The sequence below is a fragment of the Spodoptera frugiperda genome, chromosome 13 (genome assembly GCF_023101765.2).
Source record: "Spodoptera frugiperda isolate SF20-4 chromosome 13, AGI-APGP_CSIRO_Sfru_2.0, whole genome shotgun sequence".
Lineage (NCBI taxonomy): Eukaryota > Metazoa > Arthropoda > Insecta > Lepidoptera > Noctuidae > Spodoptera > Spodoptera frugiperda.
Window position 1 is genome coordinate 5,871,360 of NC_064224.1, and position 19,324 is coordinate 5,890,683.

General features: G+C 36.3%; 3 protein-coding genes across 4 annotated transcripts; 1 reads left to right on the plus strand and 2 right to left on the minus strand.

Moving 5' to 3' along the window:
• The first annotated feature begins 232 nt into the window (after positions 1–232).
• LOC118270799 (isocitrate dehydrogenase [NAD] subunit beta, mitochondrial) lies at positions 233–9,110 on the plus strand. Of its 2 annotated transcripts, none has more exons than XM_035586578.2 (9): positions 233–400; positions 1,091–1,186; positions 4,187–4,282; positions 4,662–4,778; positions 5,192–5,399; positions 5,831–5,994; positions 6,467–6,676; positions 7,795–7,931; positions 8,492–9,110. In XM_035586578.2, the coding sequence occupies exons 1-9, from the start codon at positions 359–361 to the stop codon at positions 8,589–8,591; spliced, it is 1,170 nt and encodes a 389-aa protein (XP_035442471.1). In that variant the 5' UTR covers positions 233–358; the 3' UTR covers positions 8,592–9,110. The 2 variants fall into 2 exon arrangements, with proteins under 2 accessions (XP_035442471.1, XP_035442472.1); XM_035586579.2 differs by having other exon boundaries at positions 1,091–1,153.
• Positions 9,111–9,146: 36 nt separating this feature from the next.
• LOC118270802 (uncharacterized) lies at positions 9,147–13,717 on the minus strand. Its single transcript, XM_035586582.2, has 4 exons — positions 13,335–13,717; positions 11,999–12,254; positions 11,244–11,363; positions 9,147–9,440 (listed from the first exon to the last, which is right to left on the minus strand). The coding sequence occupies exons 1-4, from the start codon at positions 13,535–13,537 to the stop codon at positions 9,357–9,359; spliced, it is 663 nt and encodes a 220-aa protein (XP_035442475.1). The 5' UTR covers positions 13,538–13,717; the 3' UTR covers positions 9,147–9,356.
• Positions 13,718–15,733: 2,016 nt separating this feature from the next.
• On the minus strand, positions 15,734–19,086 carry LOC118270422 (uncharacterized). The gene is made up of 4 exons (XM_035586005.2): positions 18,722–19,086; positions 18,035–18,293; positions 17,075–17,194; positions 15,734–16,460 (listed from the first exon to the last, which is right to left on the minus strand). Exons 1-4 carry the CDS (start codon positions 18,922–18,924, stop codon positions 16,380–16,382), a joined length of 663 nt encoding a protein of 220 aa, XP_035441898.1. The 5' UTR covers positions 18,925–19,086; the 3' UTR covers positions 15,734–16,379.
• Positions 19,087–19,324: the final 238 nt, after the last annotated feature.

Consider the following 19,324-nt stretch of genomic DNA (forward strand, 5'->3'; position numbering starts at 1 on the left):
TTATTTTGAACCCTGGCAATTACAATGAAAACAACGTTTCATTATACGCTAACACATGTAAAACTCATTAATCTACTTCTATTAAATTAAATAATTGCACTGGATACAAATAGATGTGAAAGGATTACACTTATATTAACACAATATTTAAAAAATGTTATTGGAATTAATTAAGTCACTAATTTCCTAAAAAAAGAATAACATTTTGCATCTGTCCCCGGAAAGGAATCAGCTGGCGGCTGTCACTTTCTGTGTAACGAAACGCGTTGTAGGTTAGGTTACGTCTTTGCAAAAATCTGATCCAAAAATAATTTTGTGATAAAATAGCCTTTTTAAAAAGGTTTTAAACAAATCAACGATGTCGCTCCTAACCAGAAATGTATGCCGTGCGCTGATGCAGGTATTGTATGAATTTGATTGTTTTTTTACAAAGATACCATAGAATGTCCTAGCCGTCTGTTTCGTAACTTGTCTGTTGTGAATTATTATCATTTTGCGCAAATGTTTGTAATTTGTAACGTTTTATTTAGAGAATATAACGTTATCATGTTGTGGGCTAAGTTATTGTTTTGATGAAATGCATAATTTTATTGATTTTTTCCGAACTAGCTCACGTGATCTACGCTAATAATATCAAGTGCTTGAAACTGCAGTATAATAATATGCGTCTCATTTTCCTGTTTGGCGAAATATGATAATACTAACAATTAACAATGTTCCACGGTATAGTAATGTTTGTGCTATAGTAATCTTGTCTAAATCTCATGTTAAGACACTATTTATTTTTTATCTCCAGCTAAACATTTTTTAACAATAACTTTTTTGTTATAGATTTAATCATTTATTTGAATCAATATTAAAGCAAAATAATGGCATTCCTCTATATTGATTTTAACTCCAAAGTTATAAGTTATGGTATAATTAATTTTATTTTACTTTTTATTCATGTTTGTTTAGTTAACTATGACCATGAGAGTATGTAGAAATTTAGTAATTGCAGTAAAAAAATATATTTCAATTTAATTTTTTTAACCCTTTTCACAGTCATGGCTGAAATCGAAATCAAAATCTAATCTTGTCCTTTTCACAGGGAACCTATATGACCCACATGGGCAAAGGTGTTCACACAACTTCGGTAAACGCTGACAAAAACGTATGTTACGCTCCACACAGTATCAGCACCCTGGTGAGCATACTAACTGTCTACTAATACCGCACTGTCTACTGTAATAAAGCAAGTTTATGAAAAGAATATAAATCTAATTACTTATTATTTGAACTTTCATACAAGTTACGTGAAATAAGATTTAATGAAACACCCTCACTATTTTCGAGTTTAAAGGAGACAAATTGTAGTAACAAGAAGATCATAAATAAAAAAAACTCAAGTAACATAAAACATTTAACTATGTTTCAATATTTTCATTTAAAAAGAAAACTTGCTTTATTACCTTTTCGCATAAAAGAAAAAAAAATAGTTTATTATTCAAAATTCAAACTTATTATGATTTAAAATATTGGTTCCTGATTTGGTATTCAAAATTTATGTCAAAGTACTATTTATATATTTTAAATTAATTTGAATATTTAGTTATTTTAATAGGTTTCCTTGTAAAACCACAGAAAGATGATCCGTAAGCTATGAATTGTTGAAATGTAATGCATGCAACCACTCTCCGTATTTTGTTCGTCCGTCCGTCTTAATTTTGTTTTAAAAGACACCATTCTATTCTTCTAATGCCCACTTTCAGCTACATCTTTTATATTCAATCTTATACTTTGGTCCAAAATTTAGTAAGAAATTATATGTTTTTGTTACATTAGAATAATTTATTTGATAAATCTGAACATATACACTGTCTATTATATTTTAAAAATTGTAAGAATTTCATTTAAGAAAAGTCCTATTTGTTCTCACAAATTGATGACTATTATAATTCAATACATTACCATAAACAAACACACACACTTTTTAAAATTGACACATTCGATTAGAGAATAGGATGGTCCTCCTATATAGCATGATGTTATATATAACATATATGTTAGAAATAGTTGTACACCCTGAAACTGCAGACAAAATTATCGAAAAATTCATGAAACAGCTAAAATTATATTTCGGCAATTGAATATTTTGGCAATTATATTCTATTTTGGCAATAATATAATTTATTAGGCTAGCAACATTAAAAAAAATATCAGGTAAGGAAGTTAATTGTAAATTCCTTTTTCAAATTCTATAAGCTGCCAGTTCAAAGGGTTGAAATGAGTTTAATGTGTAGCATGCAACCTCATTACAATGTCTATGTGTTGCCCAATCCGTTGATAACTATAACATTGAGTCATTTAACCATAAATGGTAGTGTAATTCACTGCTATTGTGAAATGCACCTAAACTATTATTTACTGATAAATGCTTTTTTAAGTACTGCCAGATATTTCCAGATTTTCGGTAAGTAAAAGAAAAAGACACCGAAGGAAATCACAAGGATTTAAATTAATATTTCTACAAAAAATTCAACTGTTTTATATTTTAAGGAATCTAGGATTTCGAAGGTCAGAAGTAGGAACGGGGTGGTTTTTAGTCAGTAAGAGTCTGACACTCCCTCTCGCCTCGCCCAAGGCGGGAGAAACAATTGGATGAATGTCCTCCCTTAATGACTAATAGACACAAGTAAATTACATGCCAAATAATCTTTGAACTGTAAAATCACGGATCTCGTTAAGATATTATTTTCTTGTTAGTATTTACATTTGAATTGATAAATGCGCCGTTTGACCTGGCCTCATAATGTTATCAGTATATCTAACATTACGCTGTAAGTCCTAGCGATTGTTTCATAGTCTCGCTAATTATTATTTACAGTAGTTATTGCGTCTAGCTGACGACACGTGAATGAAGTGTTATAAATTAATACTTGTAGTGCAATAGATAATACTTAAGTATAGGATTACACTCTAGGACCTAGAGTCTAGGTATAGGGAATAATTAACCCTATAACCGCCTTTGTCATATATGCGACATATCTCAGTGCCCTGCCTCTCATATCGTATTGCTGCGACAGAGAACAAGCCTGATCTTTTCGTTTTATTCATACAGCAGCAGATATTTTCTTTTATTTATTTATTCCTTTTCCATATAGTATACTAAGCTCCACAAAACCGTTGTAATGGTTTGACTGTGGGATCGCTGAGTCTCTATGTTAATATGTTAAACATTTCTACATTTTTTGTTTTGTAATCGCGTGCTTGGGGCACGGTAATTGATATTTAATTGGGTGGTTAAAGGGTAAACACTTATCTAATTTATTCTGAACTTTAAAACCAGATAACTTATATCTAATATCTAATAACTTATATCTTCTAAATACACATATGTAATGTGGTTTAAACAGTATAGTATACTGAGTATACATTGTATTTAAAACTATCAGAAATGAGAATATTATTCTTGAGAATATTTATTTTCTTTCGTTAGGGGCCATATATGTATACCGACATGTATGTTATTAGGTCTAACTAATAGAATCAAGCTATACAAAACCAGTTAACCATGGTCTCTCTTTGTATAAACTTTTCGCAAATTCGACGGTCAGTTTATACTGGTTTTTCATAGTTTGATGACTAGCCACGTGTGCCAAGGTAGTTGTTAATTCTTTAGCAGAGCAAATAATAGTCATGTCAATTTAAAAAATTAAAAATGTCTAAGAATTTGTGTTATCAGGAAGTAATTTATCAGCTCTGTTATATGGGAATTAGGTTTTAATAGTTTTAAGTAAAAACTTTTCACTTAAACAGTTTTAAAACTTTATTCGAGTGAACTGAATCTCCGTTACAACGGAAAACGGCTAGCGCGGGAAAATATATTCATCTGTCACGTTTGACGGCTGACAGCGCGACACATGATAGCTAGGTCTGTCGGTAACACAGATTATATTAGAGACGCTTATTTAGTTGATTTTCGTCGTCTAACAATAGGTAGGTACTTCTGCAATGATGTAAAAGAGTAATGATAGCAGTAAATTATTATACATACCCATTTTTCAGCTCTATGTTCCGAAGACAATACACAAAGAATATATATATTTACACATTTTCATCTCGGTTTGTTTTTTAAATGAATATGTATTCTATTTCTGTCGCAATAATATTGATAATTGCTTTAATAAGTTTGTTGAATGTTTAGCAATCGAGTTCGACAGAGGGACGCATTAAGTGCACTTTGATTCCCGGCGATGGTGTCGGTCCTGAGCTGGTCTACTCGGTACAGGAAGTTTTTAAGGTAAGTCGAAAATGCTGATAAAGTAACAGAAGTTATAATTGTCTTTATCCCTAATGTAAAATGAAACTCGAATTATTATTTCGAAAACCTAGTGTCTTTAAGTAAAACTATCTTAAATTATACACATAAATAGTCTAGACAATAAAGAATTATGATCTGATTTGAATTTCATTGTATTTCGATGAAATGATTAAATAATATTGAACTATGTTCCCCTGTCTGTAAGTTAAGAAATTATTTTAAAGTTAACTTCTTTATATTGAATGAAGCAGCAGTACTCTACAGTACAATACCATTTACTTCAAGAGACCTACATACATTGGACCTCTAACACACTATTGAACCTATAGTATAATATAATCTATTAAATATTCTCTAGGCGGCTGACATCCCGGTGGACTTCGAGTCGTTCTTCTTCTCCGAGGTGAACCCCACGCTCAGCGCACCGCTGGAAGATGTCGTCAACTCCATCGCTAGGAACAAGTGCTGCATCAAGGTAAATGAATATCATGATATAATAATAAAATGATAATCTTTTTATGACTATAGGAGTATATAGTGGTTGGCTGGCAAGTAACATTATTTAGACACCATTAATTACCATACGGCGAGCAAACCTGGACTTATAACTTTTAATTATTAAGTTTAAAATCGCCAATTCGCCTTGCTTAAGCTTGGTGAATGCTAAATCCTTCTCCGTGTAAAAAAAAGGCTATTGATCAGCAGTGGGCACTTAAAAATGCTGTTTGTTGAAATATAGTCATACATAAACAGCAACCGTAACTTAATTATTATGTTATCGGCTTACTCACGTACTGTTTTGACGAGGAACTAGACTAATTAATTTAGTATGTCTCACGAAAGTTACAATAAAACCGTAACTTATCTAAAATATCCTTACATCCGCAGGGTATCCTGGCCACCCCGGACTTCTCTCACACCGGAGAGCTACAAACGTTGAACATGAAGCTACGTAACGCTTTGGACTTGTATGCTAACGTGGTACATGTTAAGTCCCTACCCAACGTCAAGAGCAGGCACCGTGACGTCGACTGCATCATCATCAGAGAGCAAACCGAGGGAGAATACTCCGCGCTGGAACACGAGAGTGTACCTGGTAAGTACTTGTCAATTGATTTTTTACTTTATTGCTAAATTACAAGGTCGACAATTCATTGTACTATAAAAGAAGGTCGGAGTGACTTAAGGTAAGCGTCCACAGGCCCGCATCGTGTGCATTCCGTATGACGTCATCAATACGCATCGCATGAAGCTTTGCTGATGATGCGGTTCGTACGATGTGGATCCTTGGACGCAGCTGTATGAGTTTCTATACAAGACAAACTAAAATCCGTTGTGTGCGATGCGGGCCTGTGGACGCTTACCTTTGCACTGAGGTGTCTATACTCATTTTTATTATTAGTTACACTTCAACACATAATCGCAGAATCAATTAGATTAAAATACACCTAGTACTAATGAAAATAAGCTCTATTTTAGCAGTACATTAGGATCTTAAACCTAAACTATTCTAATATTACATTACAGGAGTAGTAGAGTGCTTGAAAATCATCACGGCAGCTAAATCGGAGCGTATTGCAAAGTTTGCGTTCGACTACGCCGTGAAGATGGGACGTAAGAAGGTCACCGCAGTACACAAGGCTAACATCATGAAGCTTGGAGACGGTCTGTTCTTGCGCAGCTGTGAAGAGGTAAGAAAGGCCAATATATATTCAAAAGGCCACTGAGATTATTAAATGTTTTGGAATTCTTTTGAATATGTTAAGAGAGTAACTCGGTCTCCTTATAATAAACACTTATGATCCACTTTAAGTCGAAAGTGTTTTTTAAGATTAAGTTAAAGTACAATTTGATTTTGTTAACACATTAATATTGGATTTAGCAAATAGCTCCACTAGAAATAGACTGACCGACAGATAGACATTTTGTTTTCTTTATATATATGGTAACATTTGCTTTGACGTTCAAAGGTGCCTTCCCGGTCTATTTGAAATAAATAATTTTGACTCTGACTTCATCATATTCATGGCCACTGTTCAACCCATAAGTGTAACAAAAGGCTCTTCTCACACACAGAAGTGTGCACTGATAACCACGCTGATTCAAGGGTTGGCGATTTAGACTTAAAAAACACTGGATTAACGGAAACAAAATCTTTTCCAGATGGCAAAACTATACCCGCGTCTCCAGTTCGAGAAGATGATCGTGGACAACTGCTCCATGCAGATGGTGTCGAACCCCAACCAGTTCGACGTGATGGTGACCCCGAACCTGTACGGCAACATCGTGGACAACCTGGCCAGTGGCCTCGTCGGCGGCGCCGGAGTCGTCGCCGGCGCCTCCTACAGCGCCGAGTGCGCTGTCTTTGAACAGGTAAAGTCTTATTTTATTTTATTTTTTAGGGACAAAAGGTGCTCCCACACAGCGGTTATATAACGTTATACAACAATGTGTAACAATAACATTTGTGTTTAAACAAATTATAACAGTGGTTGTAGAGTATGTTACATGCTATTATAAATGTTACACAATGGTGTATAACGTTATATAACTGCTGTGTGGGAGCACCTAAAAACAGTTACATGTTATTATAGTACAATACAATTATCTTAAAAAAAAATTGGTAAACATATAACCCACACCAATTAACAAAGAAGAGACTATACAGTACTTCTACTTAAGTTTACGGAAAGAAGAAAAATCGTTACTGTTTACTCTAAGCCAAGTTGTCCAGGAGTTCAATGGCCATTGCTTTAAATTTTTGATGTCATGGTCAAATACTGCAAACGTCACTCAATTTTAGTTCGTATAATAGTTCTGTACCTACAAATTCTTTGTAAATGACAGAGATAGCACACATAAGTACACCTTAAAATTGAGTAGCATTTCAGTATTCGGGCGTCAATCACTCAATTAATAAAGCATTTCTTTATGGTTACTAAACATGTAGATGGATCACCTGATGGTTAGTTATCAATACCAGAGGAGTTACAAGTGTGTTACCAGTCTATTGGGATTGATCAAACGGGGGGAAGGGTTCAGAAAGATATAAAAGACAGTAGAAAAGCCTCATCGTAGTGGTTGGAGTTTATACTGATTAGGTAGCTCGGTAGGTAAGACGGATATTTTCTCCATGGAGAGATTTATGTCCGAATACTCAGAAGCTACCCAATTTTAAGACGCTCTCAAAACTAGTTCTGTCCCTATCAATTCTTTATAAAATGACAGAGATAGCACGATATTTAAGTACTACTTGAAATTGAGTAGCAATTCAGTATTCGGGCTTTACTGTTGCTGTGTGTTGCGTGTTGTGTTGTCGATTTCTGTTTAAACTTAGACTTTTCAGAATATCAAAAACCTTTTGCGCAGTGGCTGACTTGCGCAACCATTTTGCGCAACCAGTTTGCGCAAACAGTTTGCGCAATCCAGTCAAGTTTGCGCTTAGTCAACGGTTTCTTATTATAATTATTCACTTTACTTACTGTTTGTAGGGAGCCCGCCACATATTCTCCGGCGCGGTGGGTAAGAACATCGCGAACCCGACCGCCATGTTGCTGTGCTCGGCCAACCTACTGGCGCACGTCAACCTGCATCCATACTCCAGGATGATCAAGAATGCCATCAACAAGTACGTATTACTGTTTCTAGGAATGCTTAACCTCTTTTATGTCTATATAATATATGAGATACAATAGAAAACTCATTGTGTCTCGCGTAGATCTGCGCTCCCGGCATACTACGGGTTAAAAGCCTTTTTTGTACTGAACAATTTAGTATTTTTTGCTATTTTGAGTTTGAAATAATGTACTACAATGTACAATTGATACTTTATTTGTTTTCTGTACGACCTTTTTAATATGCCAATCTTTTAAAAATGTCTTTTAAAAGTTCGAGTTTTTTTTACTCATTTAATTTTGGTATACTTTGCAAAGCTGTATTTGTTATATCTTTGATTACAAGATGTACATTCATTCAGTGAACGTTCTAAGTATTTCATTTAAAATTTTTATATCAACTATCGTGAGATGTATTAAATTAACTAAAATCACGGTTTACACAAGTAAAATTATGGAGAAAAACTACTAGTTTGGAGAGTATTTATTTTTACAATATAAAACTACAATATAAGACAACAAGTTATGGCCCCTACGTAATTAATTTGCAACACGACATATATTTTGTCCACAGGGTACTGACAGACGGTAAAGTGAGGACGAAGGACCTTGGAGGACAGTCCACCACCAAAGATTTCACCAACGCAGTCATCCACTGCCTCACCACTTCATAAACCTAGACTTTTCTAATAGAACCAATGAGACGACAGTACTTAATACAATTTGAACTTTATTCTTATAGGATTAACGTTCATTATTCATTGGCAGCAAAATTCATTTAAGGGGCGTGAATTGGGTTAAGGGAACTCTTTGGAGTTGGTGTTAAAGTCAATTTGATGTTATTTAGTAACGTTTAAAATTAGCGGTGACGTCATCATGTGCGTCGCTAATAGAATTAATAATAATGATTAAATTATTAATTAGTGAATGCATTCTAATTTCGATCGTAAGCAACAGATATTACGGTGTAATTTCGTTTCATTGGTTCTTATAGCATAAAATCAAAATCATCCCTGAACACTTTGTGTTCTTTTAAAACTACATTTAAGCATTATTTATTTTTACTTTTAATGTAGAAGCAACGATCTGTGAATAGTGACATTATTACAATTCAGTATTCATTTATATACAAGTATTTATGTAGATACAATCAGTTGGAGGATGTAAATAAAACCATATTATGTACTATTTAAGGTTGTTTTTTTATTTTTTCAACGTTACCTATTACGCATTACCATGTACAGAACATTACTATTAGAATAACGACAACAACGTCTACCAAGTCATATTAGTAAGTATTTTTTGCAAAAAATCACGTTTTCTAGTTTCTTTTTTATTTTTCTAACTTTAACATGTTTTCTTTTTAAAATTTAGTAACGTTGGTTACCGTTGTCGGTCATTATTCGTTTTACATTCGTGTTGTGTTTGAACTAGTGAAGTCAGTCCCCAGCGGGTACAGCTCTCGCAGTGGCTAGCTTCTTCATTCTGTCCGTCAACACGTATTTCAGGGCGTGGGGCGATACCTGGTCAATTGTAAACAGATTTATGAGAAGAATGTTAGTTTACGCCTATTGTCCACGTACATTTGTTCAACAAAATCTGTAAGGTCTGTAAATTCAAAAATGAAACCGTACGCGAAGTAAAGTTGAAAACCAACAAGTATTTGGATAATTTAAATTATCACGAAGTTGAACAGTTGTTAAGGTCTATTCGATAGTAAACTTAATGCTTTTCACACTCGCACACCAGGCTGTTAGATTCATACACACACTCACATACACGCACATTCATACACATACACGTACATTCACACATATACACACAAATCCATACATATACACACGCACATTTATACACGCATACACTCATATTCACACACTCACCTAATTACCTCATTTTATTTGAAATTCCTATATTTTTCTTTTTTTTTTGTATTTTAGGTTTTCTTTGATAATTACTATTAGACTAGTCCTAAGGTAAACGCTGTATTATTGACAGCCGCGATACAGGCTGTGCCTAGTGCGGTTGTCACTGTGTAAATTGGAAAATGTATACATTGAGATGGTAATAAAAAAAAAAAAAACAACATCTCACATCGTGCGTGCGCTTTGCCTAACATCTTTATTTAAAAAAAAAATATGTTAGGACGATTTATTGACTACTTTTTTATATATATATTTGATGGGTCGGCGTTTGGCCGCTATCTCGCCTGATGGTAAGTGATGATGCGGCATACGATGGAGCACGTCTGCCCATGAGCAAGCTATTTACTCAGGCTTTGAAGACACCCAAGTTATACCCATTAGGAAACAGACTCCGGCAAAGAATTCCACTCCCTAGCAGTTCGCACGACGAAGCTTGAACCGAAATCGTTTTGTGTGAGAAGGTCCCCCCTATTACGAAGCGGTGGCGCTTCGCCGATTGTGTTGTGGTTCGATGATGGATAGAACTAGGGAGAATCGAGTTGTGCAATACCCCCGCATACTCACTTAATATTATTTGTTATACAGCCTTAGAATACCTACCTATATCTTGGAAAAGACTAATTAAAAATCCCAAATTCTGTCAAAAGTCATTATTCGCTGGGTGCGCGACGACAGCGCCAACTAGCGGTTGCAACTACGGTGGCCTCCGAAATGTTAAATGCCCGGCTGTCATGACGACGAGTTATTTACAAACGAACAATTTTAATTAAATATTTTAATTTACATTTATTCCAATAGATATTCTAAATCTATATAAGGTAAGTATTTTTATTTTTCGTCTAAAATGGCACAATCAATAGATTTCGCTTAGTACGTTACGGATTTTTCATGGCTGTCGTCATGAGAAGTAAGTAAAGAAATAAGCAAATTTCATCGAATAATGCATTTCATATAAATAGCAGACGATTATTTATGAGTGCTTGTGCTCTCAATAATCCATCCTTTTATGTATTTTCAGTTAAACATGGCCAAATTAATCATAAAAACTGGATTCCGACGATGGAACTGGACGTGACGACACGACATCATTTTCCAACCACAAACAACATTGAAAAGAAAACAATTAGTTTTAGGATTGTTTTATCACTATTTCTGCCATTGTTTTTGCAATTAACTACGCAGCAAGCTTCGTTAATCATCTTTATTTACTAAAAACGTAAACCTCGCTAGTAAGAAGTGACAGCGTCCGCCACCGATTGTTCCTTATTTGGCCAAGACGCGCGCTGCGATCGTTTCGTGGTTCCCCCACCTTATACTTCGCACCCAGCGAATTATAGACACGTGAATGAAGTCGCGGGAACAGCTATTAGAAAATAATTTAACGTAGATGGCGTTGTATACCTTCAATGGGTTCCTGTACCAGGCTTCTTGTGACATTCTCTTGTAGCATTTGGAGCTGGGCGGTACACTCATTTCCTCGATCCTCGGCATCAGAGCCTCCAATGGCATACTTTTACCTCGCTGGAATAGTTAACAATTTTAGTAAACAATTTTTTCCACAAGTTCATTTCTTTTGTTTTCGCGTATATAAAATTAATTATGCTTGGCCCGACAAAGTGCTTTCATAGTGAAGGTAAAGCTATAGTATAGTATAGGGGTAAACAATTTATGTCTTTTGCAACCTGCAAGTAATAGATTAACAGTCACACCAAATCCATAACTAGATAATAATGTATGACACATACGAAGGCCACAATTGCCTCATAATAAAAAGCAACGTCACGCCTTTTATCCCCGAAGGGGTAGGCAGAGGTGCTCATTACGATACGTAATGCCGCTATACAATGTACACCCACTTTTCACCATTTGTGTTATAAGTCCCATGTAATAGGGGGCGAGCCTATTGCCATATACTGGACTCAATTCCAGACTCCGTGCGAGTGAGAAATTTTCGAAAAACCGAAAACATTCCAGTAATACTTTGCCCGACCCGGGAATCGAACCAGAGACCCCTTGTTCGGCAGTCGTCTTGCGACCACTCGACCAACGAGGCAGTCTCATCATCATCATCAGGCATCAGTTGCCTCATAATAAAGGTTGAAAGGAATACATACAAGAATATGTATGTACTTATTTTAGGTAAAATATTGTCATACCTTAACCGGCGGTGGCTGGAACACCTTTTTAGGTTCAGCGATTTGAGAAATATATTCCATTTTCCTTTTCCAATCTGTATCGGTCCACCCTTTCTTCTTTTTTAAATCCCTGGCGTCCATTTTCTTAAGGTCTATAGTACAATTAGCCATCTTCGAGTAAACCGTGCCGTTGGATGCTTCGATCATTCTGTCTATCTTTTCCAGTCGTTCTTGACTGAATCTATTCTTGTACATCCTTTTCAAGATTAATAGACGTCTAGAAAATATTGAACCGATTATTCAAAAGTGAAATACAAAGGTATGTACTTACTATATTTAAACAAAAATAAATTTTTCATAAGATCTTTTTTTAAGGGTATGAATATCACCCAATGACTTCTCCCACCTTGGGCGAGGCGAGAGGGAACGTCAAACTCTTACTGACTAAAAACCACCCTGTTCCTATTCCTGTTTTTCGAGTCGGAGCCCGGTAAACCCGCTAGGTAGTCCGCAGCTCCGAATCAGAAGGACTAAAATAACTGTCTACATCTAAATGCCACACACAGAGACATTTAATGATTATCTACTTCTACAATTCTTTAACGATTTTGTATCTAAAACAATGGTTAAGGCCTAGGTTAAGTAACCATTAAATGACTCTGAGTAACTATTACAGCCCAGAAGGTAATGATCATGAGGTTTGAAACCTGACAAGTCCAAGGTATACTCGTATGTACCCACTTTCTAAGTTTATATGTTTGATATGTTTTTTCTACTTTTTATAAGTTTGTAATCAATCCGGCTAGTGCGAGTGTGGTGATTACCTACCAATTGCTGATTCCTTCTCCGTGTAAAAAGAAATAGGCCTTTTCTCAGTAATGGGACAGTTACATGCCGATGATGTGTAAATAATCAAGTAAGTAGACGTCCAGCTCAAAAGAGAATTCACTAATGAAAAAATACTTAGTACCTAAGTAGTTTCTGACCAGTCTTAGCTTACCTTGTCGATTGTACCTATGTAAGATACGATACCTAGTCTTAGAAAAATTAAAGCAATCTGCTTCTGCGTTTGCGTCAAAGCTTGATAGATTTTTTCAACAATACTTTTGATACTGCATGGTTGCCTCAGTGGCTGGGCAATTGGTTGCCGTGCAACATGTAGAGAGTTCGATTCCCGCACGGAAGGTGACGGAAGCAACTATGTGTGTTCCAAAAAATATTGTTTCGCGTCTGGGTGTCATGTGCATATGAACTTGTATGTTTGTAAACGCAAATACGACACAGGAGAGAATGCTAGTAGCTAGTAGTGTCGGGCAAGGTTTTTTTTTTTAAAAAAGAGAAGTATAGTTAATCTTACCTAATAGACGGCCAAGCCATGTCGTTACTTTTGTCAACAATTCGCCCAGTCAAAGCAGACTGCCTTGTGCCCGACTTCGTGTACTGCGGCATGGATCCTTCATAGCTATCCATGTAATACCTCCTCGGTAAGCTAAGACACTGAATGCGTCTCGAAATTTTATATGGAAACGTGGAGGTTGGGACTTCATATTTTCCACCCATTTTGCTAACTGTTAAGAGAGTTGTCCTGCTGTGGTTGGTTGGTTGATGGTTGCGGCTGTGATTCTGATGTTTACATGATTGTGTAGATGATAATGTTACTATTTCCTTTATGTGGCCTTGCTATCCATTTTGAAGAGTGTTTTTGTTTTTGACGTTCATGTGTCATGACAGCACGTTTTGCAGAGACATTTTTATCGTTACTTTTTTGTGATACGATTTTTTTTAAGGAGTAAGGAGACTGCTTGATCTTGAGAATTACCTTTATTTTATTATTTTTTTGTTTAAAGGGGGAAAATCATTCATTACTTCTCCCGCCCGAGGCGAGGAGTTTCAAACTCTTACTGACTAAAAACAACCCCTTCCTACTCCTGCTTTACAAGCCGGAGCCCCGATAAACCCGGTAGGTAGTCCGCAGCTCCGGATCAATTGAGAATTACCTGGAGCGGAGAATTAATTTGATATCTCAATCGTTCTTGAGTAGCATTTAGAGCTTTACCAATGTACGAGGCAGTCTCTATTTCGACCGTCACCTGCTTTCAAAGAAATAATCGTGCCTGCTTGTCTCTACTTACCTATTGCTATCCATAGTGCCTTTTTTCAAGGGTTTTCATTAACAATATATGTGTCTTCAAAAACAAAGACTCTCGTCTCAATGCACCAGGGTGATATAGGCATGTACCAAAATCTGTGAATACGATGAGCTTCAGCAAATTTTTAATGTGTAGGTAACTATATTAAATGAGATTGCGCGGTTGACGCGGTGGCTGGGCAATTGGCTAGTTTGCAACGTGTCGCGGTTCCGATTCCCGCACGGAACAATTCCTTCTGTGATCAACAGATTGTTGTTCCGGGTCTGGGTGCTACGTGTATATGGAATTGTACAATGTGATAGGGGTGAGACTTCTAACCCGTTAAGGCTTAGTACTACATCTAATTTTATCGACAAAAGTCGGGGGTCGAAGGGGTCGAATCCCCTCCCCCTAAAAATTATGGCTATTTTAATATTTTTTTTACTTTTTTTGATATCAAAGGTTTTATGCATCGCAGAAACAAAAAAAAAACGACAAACGGTAGCTAATAACCTTGGCTAACTAATTCATTACTTTTTTCATATGTTTGATAATGTTTTGGTGAGAAAAAAAAAAACATTTGTGAATTATTTTTACCGAAAAAAATCACTATTTTCCTATATTTTCAATTAGGGGTTCAACCCCCCATATTTTTTTTTTGTCGATAAAATTAGATGTAGTACTCAACCTTAACGGGTTAGAAGTCCGACGCCTATCACATTGTATATTTTGTAGACGCACCCACGACATAGGAGGAAATCCTTGTGTGGGGCAACGTTTAATGCCCGGTTTACATTATTCCAGTCCAGCGATCCAGTCCAGTACTGGATTGCTTACTGGACTGGATCTGTTGCGTCTACATTATTCCAGTTATTTAGAAGCCGTTAAAGTGTGAACACTACAGTGACAATGATTTTAAGAAAAGATCAGTTTCGAAAATGTTTTAAACGTGTTCAATCACTCTTGGTACAAGAAGTTATTAATGAGGTTGATAAGGAACTAAAAAAAGGAACAGTTTTGCAAGTTTGCAAAACTGTTGCACTGCAAACTGCACATACAAAGCAGTTTTACGTATAGCTTTGTTTTTATAATTTTCTGATGTTATGTCCCATAAACACGGATTATCTCTGTATATAGAGACAAACTTTATAGTTTTGTCTTCAGATAACTTCTTCACCATTGTTAAATCGATTGAAGAAAAAGTCTTCGCAAAAAAAGTCCGCTAAAACAACCAACACGTGTGTACTTCGTCAGCACTGGAATGGCACTGGATTGGCCGTCTACATTATTCCAGTTGCACTGGATTGATCGCACTGGACCGAAAAGTAGACCACGAATCCAGTTACTGGACTGGAATGCTTACTGGATTCAGTTCATTCCAGTGCCGGTTTACATTTTTCCAGTAAGCAATCCAGCACTGGACTGGATCGCTGGACTGGAATAATGTAAACCGGGCATAAAAACATAAAAAAATAATCAACTTGGTTTTATTCAATAAGTTGTGTGATATGATCCAAAGCTTCTAGGTATTGTGCTATTTTCTATTTCCTAATTATTTAGGTTGTGCATTGGATGCGATATTTCGTAGTATTTATCTCTGCATCAAAAAAACAAATAAAACAACAGAACGGTTATAGGAAAGTTTCGTCTTAAATTATATTGATCTCACACAACTTGTACTTAGTGTAACTATATTCAGATCAAGCCCGCGAAGATCCAGAGAAGACTAGAATTCTGCTTCATAAATGTCAAGTTTGGACACGTCAAAAGGAAAATTAAATAGCAAATCAAAGCTCTTAGTACGAGTTTTCATTACATTTAAATTAATCGAAACGAAACTGCGTTCGGCTCTGTGCTTGGTTGGTTTATTTGAGCCGACCAATCGGAGCTGTGACTGCGCTCTCGTTTCTATTACTTTAAACGTAAAGCAAAACTTATACTAAGAGTACATGAACATGTAAATTGGCGCGTAGTTAAAAAAAAAGTTAATATATTTTGACCGTGTTAATGTTGGTATTTATGAAGACTAGCTTCGTCAAACTCGAGTAAACTGAATAGACCGTAGCATGCTAACAAAAATTAAATGCTTTTGTAGTTTGAAGCATGTTTATCTTTGAGAATATTGTTTGGTTTTGTTATGGATAGACAAGTTATACAGAGGCTTCGTTTCTAGTCCTTAACTTCACTTCACTTGAGCAGTATTCACATGATTACGATTGATACGGTAGGTTGACGATGATGATGGCTGGGGTGGTCTTCGCAAATGATGCTGTTCATGCATCAGGTAAACTCCTCGGAGCGGCTAGCTTCTTAACTCGATCCGATATTTGGTACTTGAGGGCAGCGGGTGGGACCTGGTGTTGAAAGAAAAAGTATATGATACCAGAAAAAAATATTGAGAGCGTGGTTTGAATCCCGTTGTATGTCGTGGCCCGGAGGTATAAGACGACCGCTTCTCAGGCATGAGAGTGTGGGTTCGAAACCTATCAACAGCAAGTACCAATATGACTTTTTCCGAGTTATACGTACCTACTTTCTAAGATTATTTAAACACCACTGACAAACGGTGAAGGAAAACATCATGAGGAAATCTGCCGCCAACCCGCATTGAGCAAGCGTGGTGATTAATGCTCAAACCTTCTCCATGCGAGAAGAGGCTTTGGTCAGCAGTGGTCACTTACAGGCTGTTGATGTGATGTGTTCATGTGTGGTTCGAATACCACACGAAAGAAATCTTTGCGTGATCAGTAATCTATAATATAAAAATAAGTCAGGTTTTCCTTCCTGACGCTATAACTCCAGAACGCCGATTTCCACGGTTTTCGTTCGTCGAAAAGGTCTCGGGCTCCGTGAGGTTTATTCAGGAAAAATTCAAGAGAAAGCAGGAAAAACAGGAGAATCATTGGTGCCAAAACGGAGTTCGGCGGGTTTGCTAGTATGTTATAAAATAGAAAAATCTGTTAGGTACCTTAATTGGATCCTTGTACCAGATTTGCTTCGACTCTCTCTTGTAGCACTTGAATTCAGGCGGAGATGATATCTCGTTAATCCTTGGCATCAGAGCTTCTAGGGGTGCGGACTTACCACGCTGCAAAATATTAAAATTATGTTTCAGGGAGGAGTTAACTGTCATCCGTTATAAGGATGCGTAATTCTTATTAACTATAAAGCATGTTTTACACACGTATATATCGCACCCTTGGAATGAAAGTGACTTACTAACTCAAAATTTCTGTAACATTCGATTTTTTTCGACAAATATATTCTACAACCATAAGAAAAAAATTCAGTTTTTTGATTCGGTCACTTTCATTCTAAGGGTAGGATATCACGTATGGAGAAAAGCTCTACTAGTTTCGAGTCACAGAGGGACTCTTCATCATGAGCAGTGGGCGCAGACGTGGCGACGTCGCGCAGCCTACTTTATGACTCGAAATTAGTAGAACTTTTCTCCATTAATGTACGTGTGTAAACCGTGATTTTTAGTTAATTTTGTATATCTCACTGTCTCGCTATAGTTATTATAAAAACGCGTATCCTTGCTAAGCGTAGCGTGTGGCGTGTGGATGATGATGATATTTTTAGAGGAACAAAGTTAAGTAACCCCTTAAGTAACTTATCTAATGTAACCATTAAGCCTACACGAGCTCCATTAAATTGTACACTAACTTAGGTTGTAAGTACTTGTAAATGTACAAGAGCGAAAAGTCTATGGGTTCATGGGACTCAGCTGAGCTTCTTTTTTTTCCTATCCAATTACGAAAGGTCTTCGAGTTGGTTATCAGTAGGTGCTTAAATACAAAGCAGAGGAACCCGACTATACTTTTTCCATACTTCTCATCTGGGAGTTTTGGCCTTAATTTTGCGGCGGCACGATGATCACATCCAAATCATTGCAATTGTTATCTAGCTTTTATTTATAACTAACCTTTACAGGCGGTGGTCGGAACTCCTTTTTAGGGGCAGCGACCGTTCCGATATAATCCATGTGTTTCTTCCACTCGCTCTCTGTCCATCCTCTTTTCTTTCCAAAATCTTTAGCGTCCTGCTGCCTCTTAAGGTCTATAGTACAATGGGCTAGCTTGGAATACAGGGTTCCATTACTCGCTTCAATCATACGGTCGAGTTTTTCCAAACGTTCTTGATCAAATTTGTTTCTGTACGTCTTTTTGACTATCATCAAACGCCTGGAATAATAGATGGAAGTGAATGAGGTTGTTAGAAACTTAGATTAATAAGGATTGTGAGGGAGTATGCCAATTAAAAATTGATTTAGTCCATCAGTTAAGTAATGAAAAAATATTCGCCACGTATTTTTTTTTTATTTTGTCGTACTGGTACCAATATTTAAATAAAAGGAATCAAAGTTTAGATACGCACGCGATATTTCAAATCAATAAATCTTCGAAATTATTTGTTTCCTTCCGTAAAAAACAAAAAAGCGTGTCTAATATTTTAAAATCATCTACAAGACGGACATTAAAATAAAAGTTAGTCATCTAGCGTATTCTATGAGTAGCCCTATTTATTCAATTTTTTCTTTTCTCTTCAGCATTTGACACAGAAGAATGAACACGAGAGTACTTAAATGTTTCCTACTTCTAAAGAAACTTACCTGAGCCAAGGCCATGCAATATCATTGACTCTATCAGAAGGATGTCCATTTAAGGCGGATTTTCTGATACCAGACTGTGTGTAGCCAGGTCCATCTGAGGTATCAACGAAACCTTTTCGGGGCTGGCTTAGAAGATTTAGTCTCTTAGTTATTGTGTAGGGAAAGGTGGCGGTTGGTGGATCCACTCGCGTCTGTTTCCCCATGATGATAGCTAGCCGTCCGGAGATTTTACATTAGTCATATGTTTGTTATGGAATCACATGTTTGTTTTATCTATTACTTTGAAGGGATTTATGTATTTTTGTCCATTTCTATTGCTTTGTTGCTTGATGTGTTTGTTGACTGACGTTGTCTGTCCCAAAGGTGTCGTGCCCAAAGTGAATTTGACAGGTGTTTTCAAATTTAGATTTTTGGTTCCTTCGTTTTAGTTGCTACCTAACTAATAAGGTTTGTTTCGAAAATTCATGAACCCGAACCAGCCGAAGACTAATTTGGGCTATCCGCTGTTTTCGTGCTTTAGACATAAGGCCTTAACCTAGTAAAATAAATGTATATAGGTAGGTATCTACAGTAGTAACTCCCTTTTTTATGATGGAAACCTTC

Excerpts from the sequence above, each read along its gene's own strand:
- LOC118270802 (XM_035586582.2), bottom strand. The coding sequence starts at position 13,537 with ATGGGTGGAAAATATGAAGTCCCAACCTCCACGTTTCCATATAAAATT. Across the intron at positions 12,255-13,334 it reads ATGGCTTGGCCGTCTATTAG|ACGTCTATTAATCTTGAAAA; the intron begins GTAAGATTAACT and ends AATATTTTCTAG. Across the intron at positions 11,364-11,998 it reads TCCAGCCACCGCCGGTTAAG|CGAGGTAAAAGTATGCCATT; the intron begins GTATGACAATAT and ends TAACTATTCCAG.
- LOC118270422 (XM_035586005.2), bottom strand. The coding sequence starts at position 18,924 with ATGGGGAAACAGACGCGAGTGGATCCACCAACCGCCACCTTTCCCTAC. Across the intron at positions 18,294-18,721 it reads ATTGCATGGCCTTGGCTCAG|GCGTTTGATGATAGTCAAAA; the intron begins GTAAGTTTCTTT and ends CTATTATTCCAG. Across the intron at positions 16,461-17,074 it reads GGTACAAGGATCCAATTAAG|GTCCCACCCGCTGCCCTCAA; the intron begins GTACCTAACAGA and ends TTTCAACACCAG.
- LOC118270799 (XM_035586578.2), top strand. The coding sequence starts at position 359 with ATGTCGCTCCTAACCAGAAATGTATGCCGTGCGCTGATGCAG. Across the intron at positions 401-1,090 it reads TATGCCGTGCGCTGATGCAG|GGAACCTATATGACCCACAT; the intron begins GTATTGTATGAA and ends TCCTTTTCACAG. Across the intron at positions 7,932-8,491 it reads ATCAAGAATGCCATCAACAA|GGTACTGACAGACGGTAAAG; the intron begins GTACGTATTACT and ends TTTTGTCCACAG.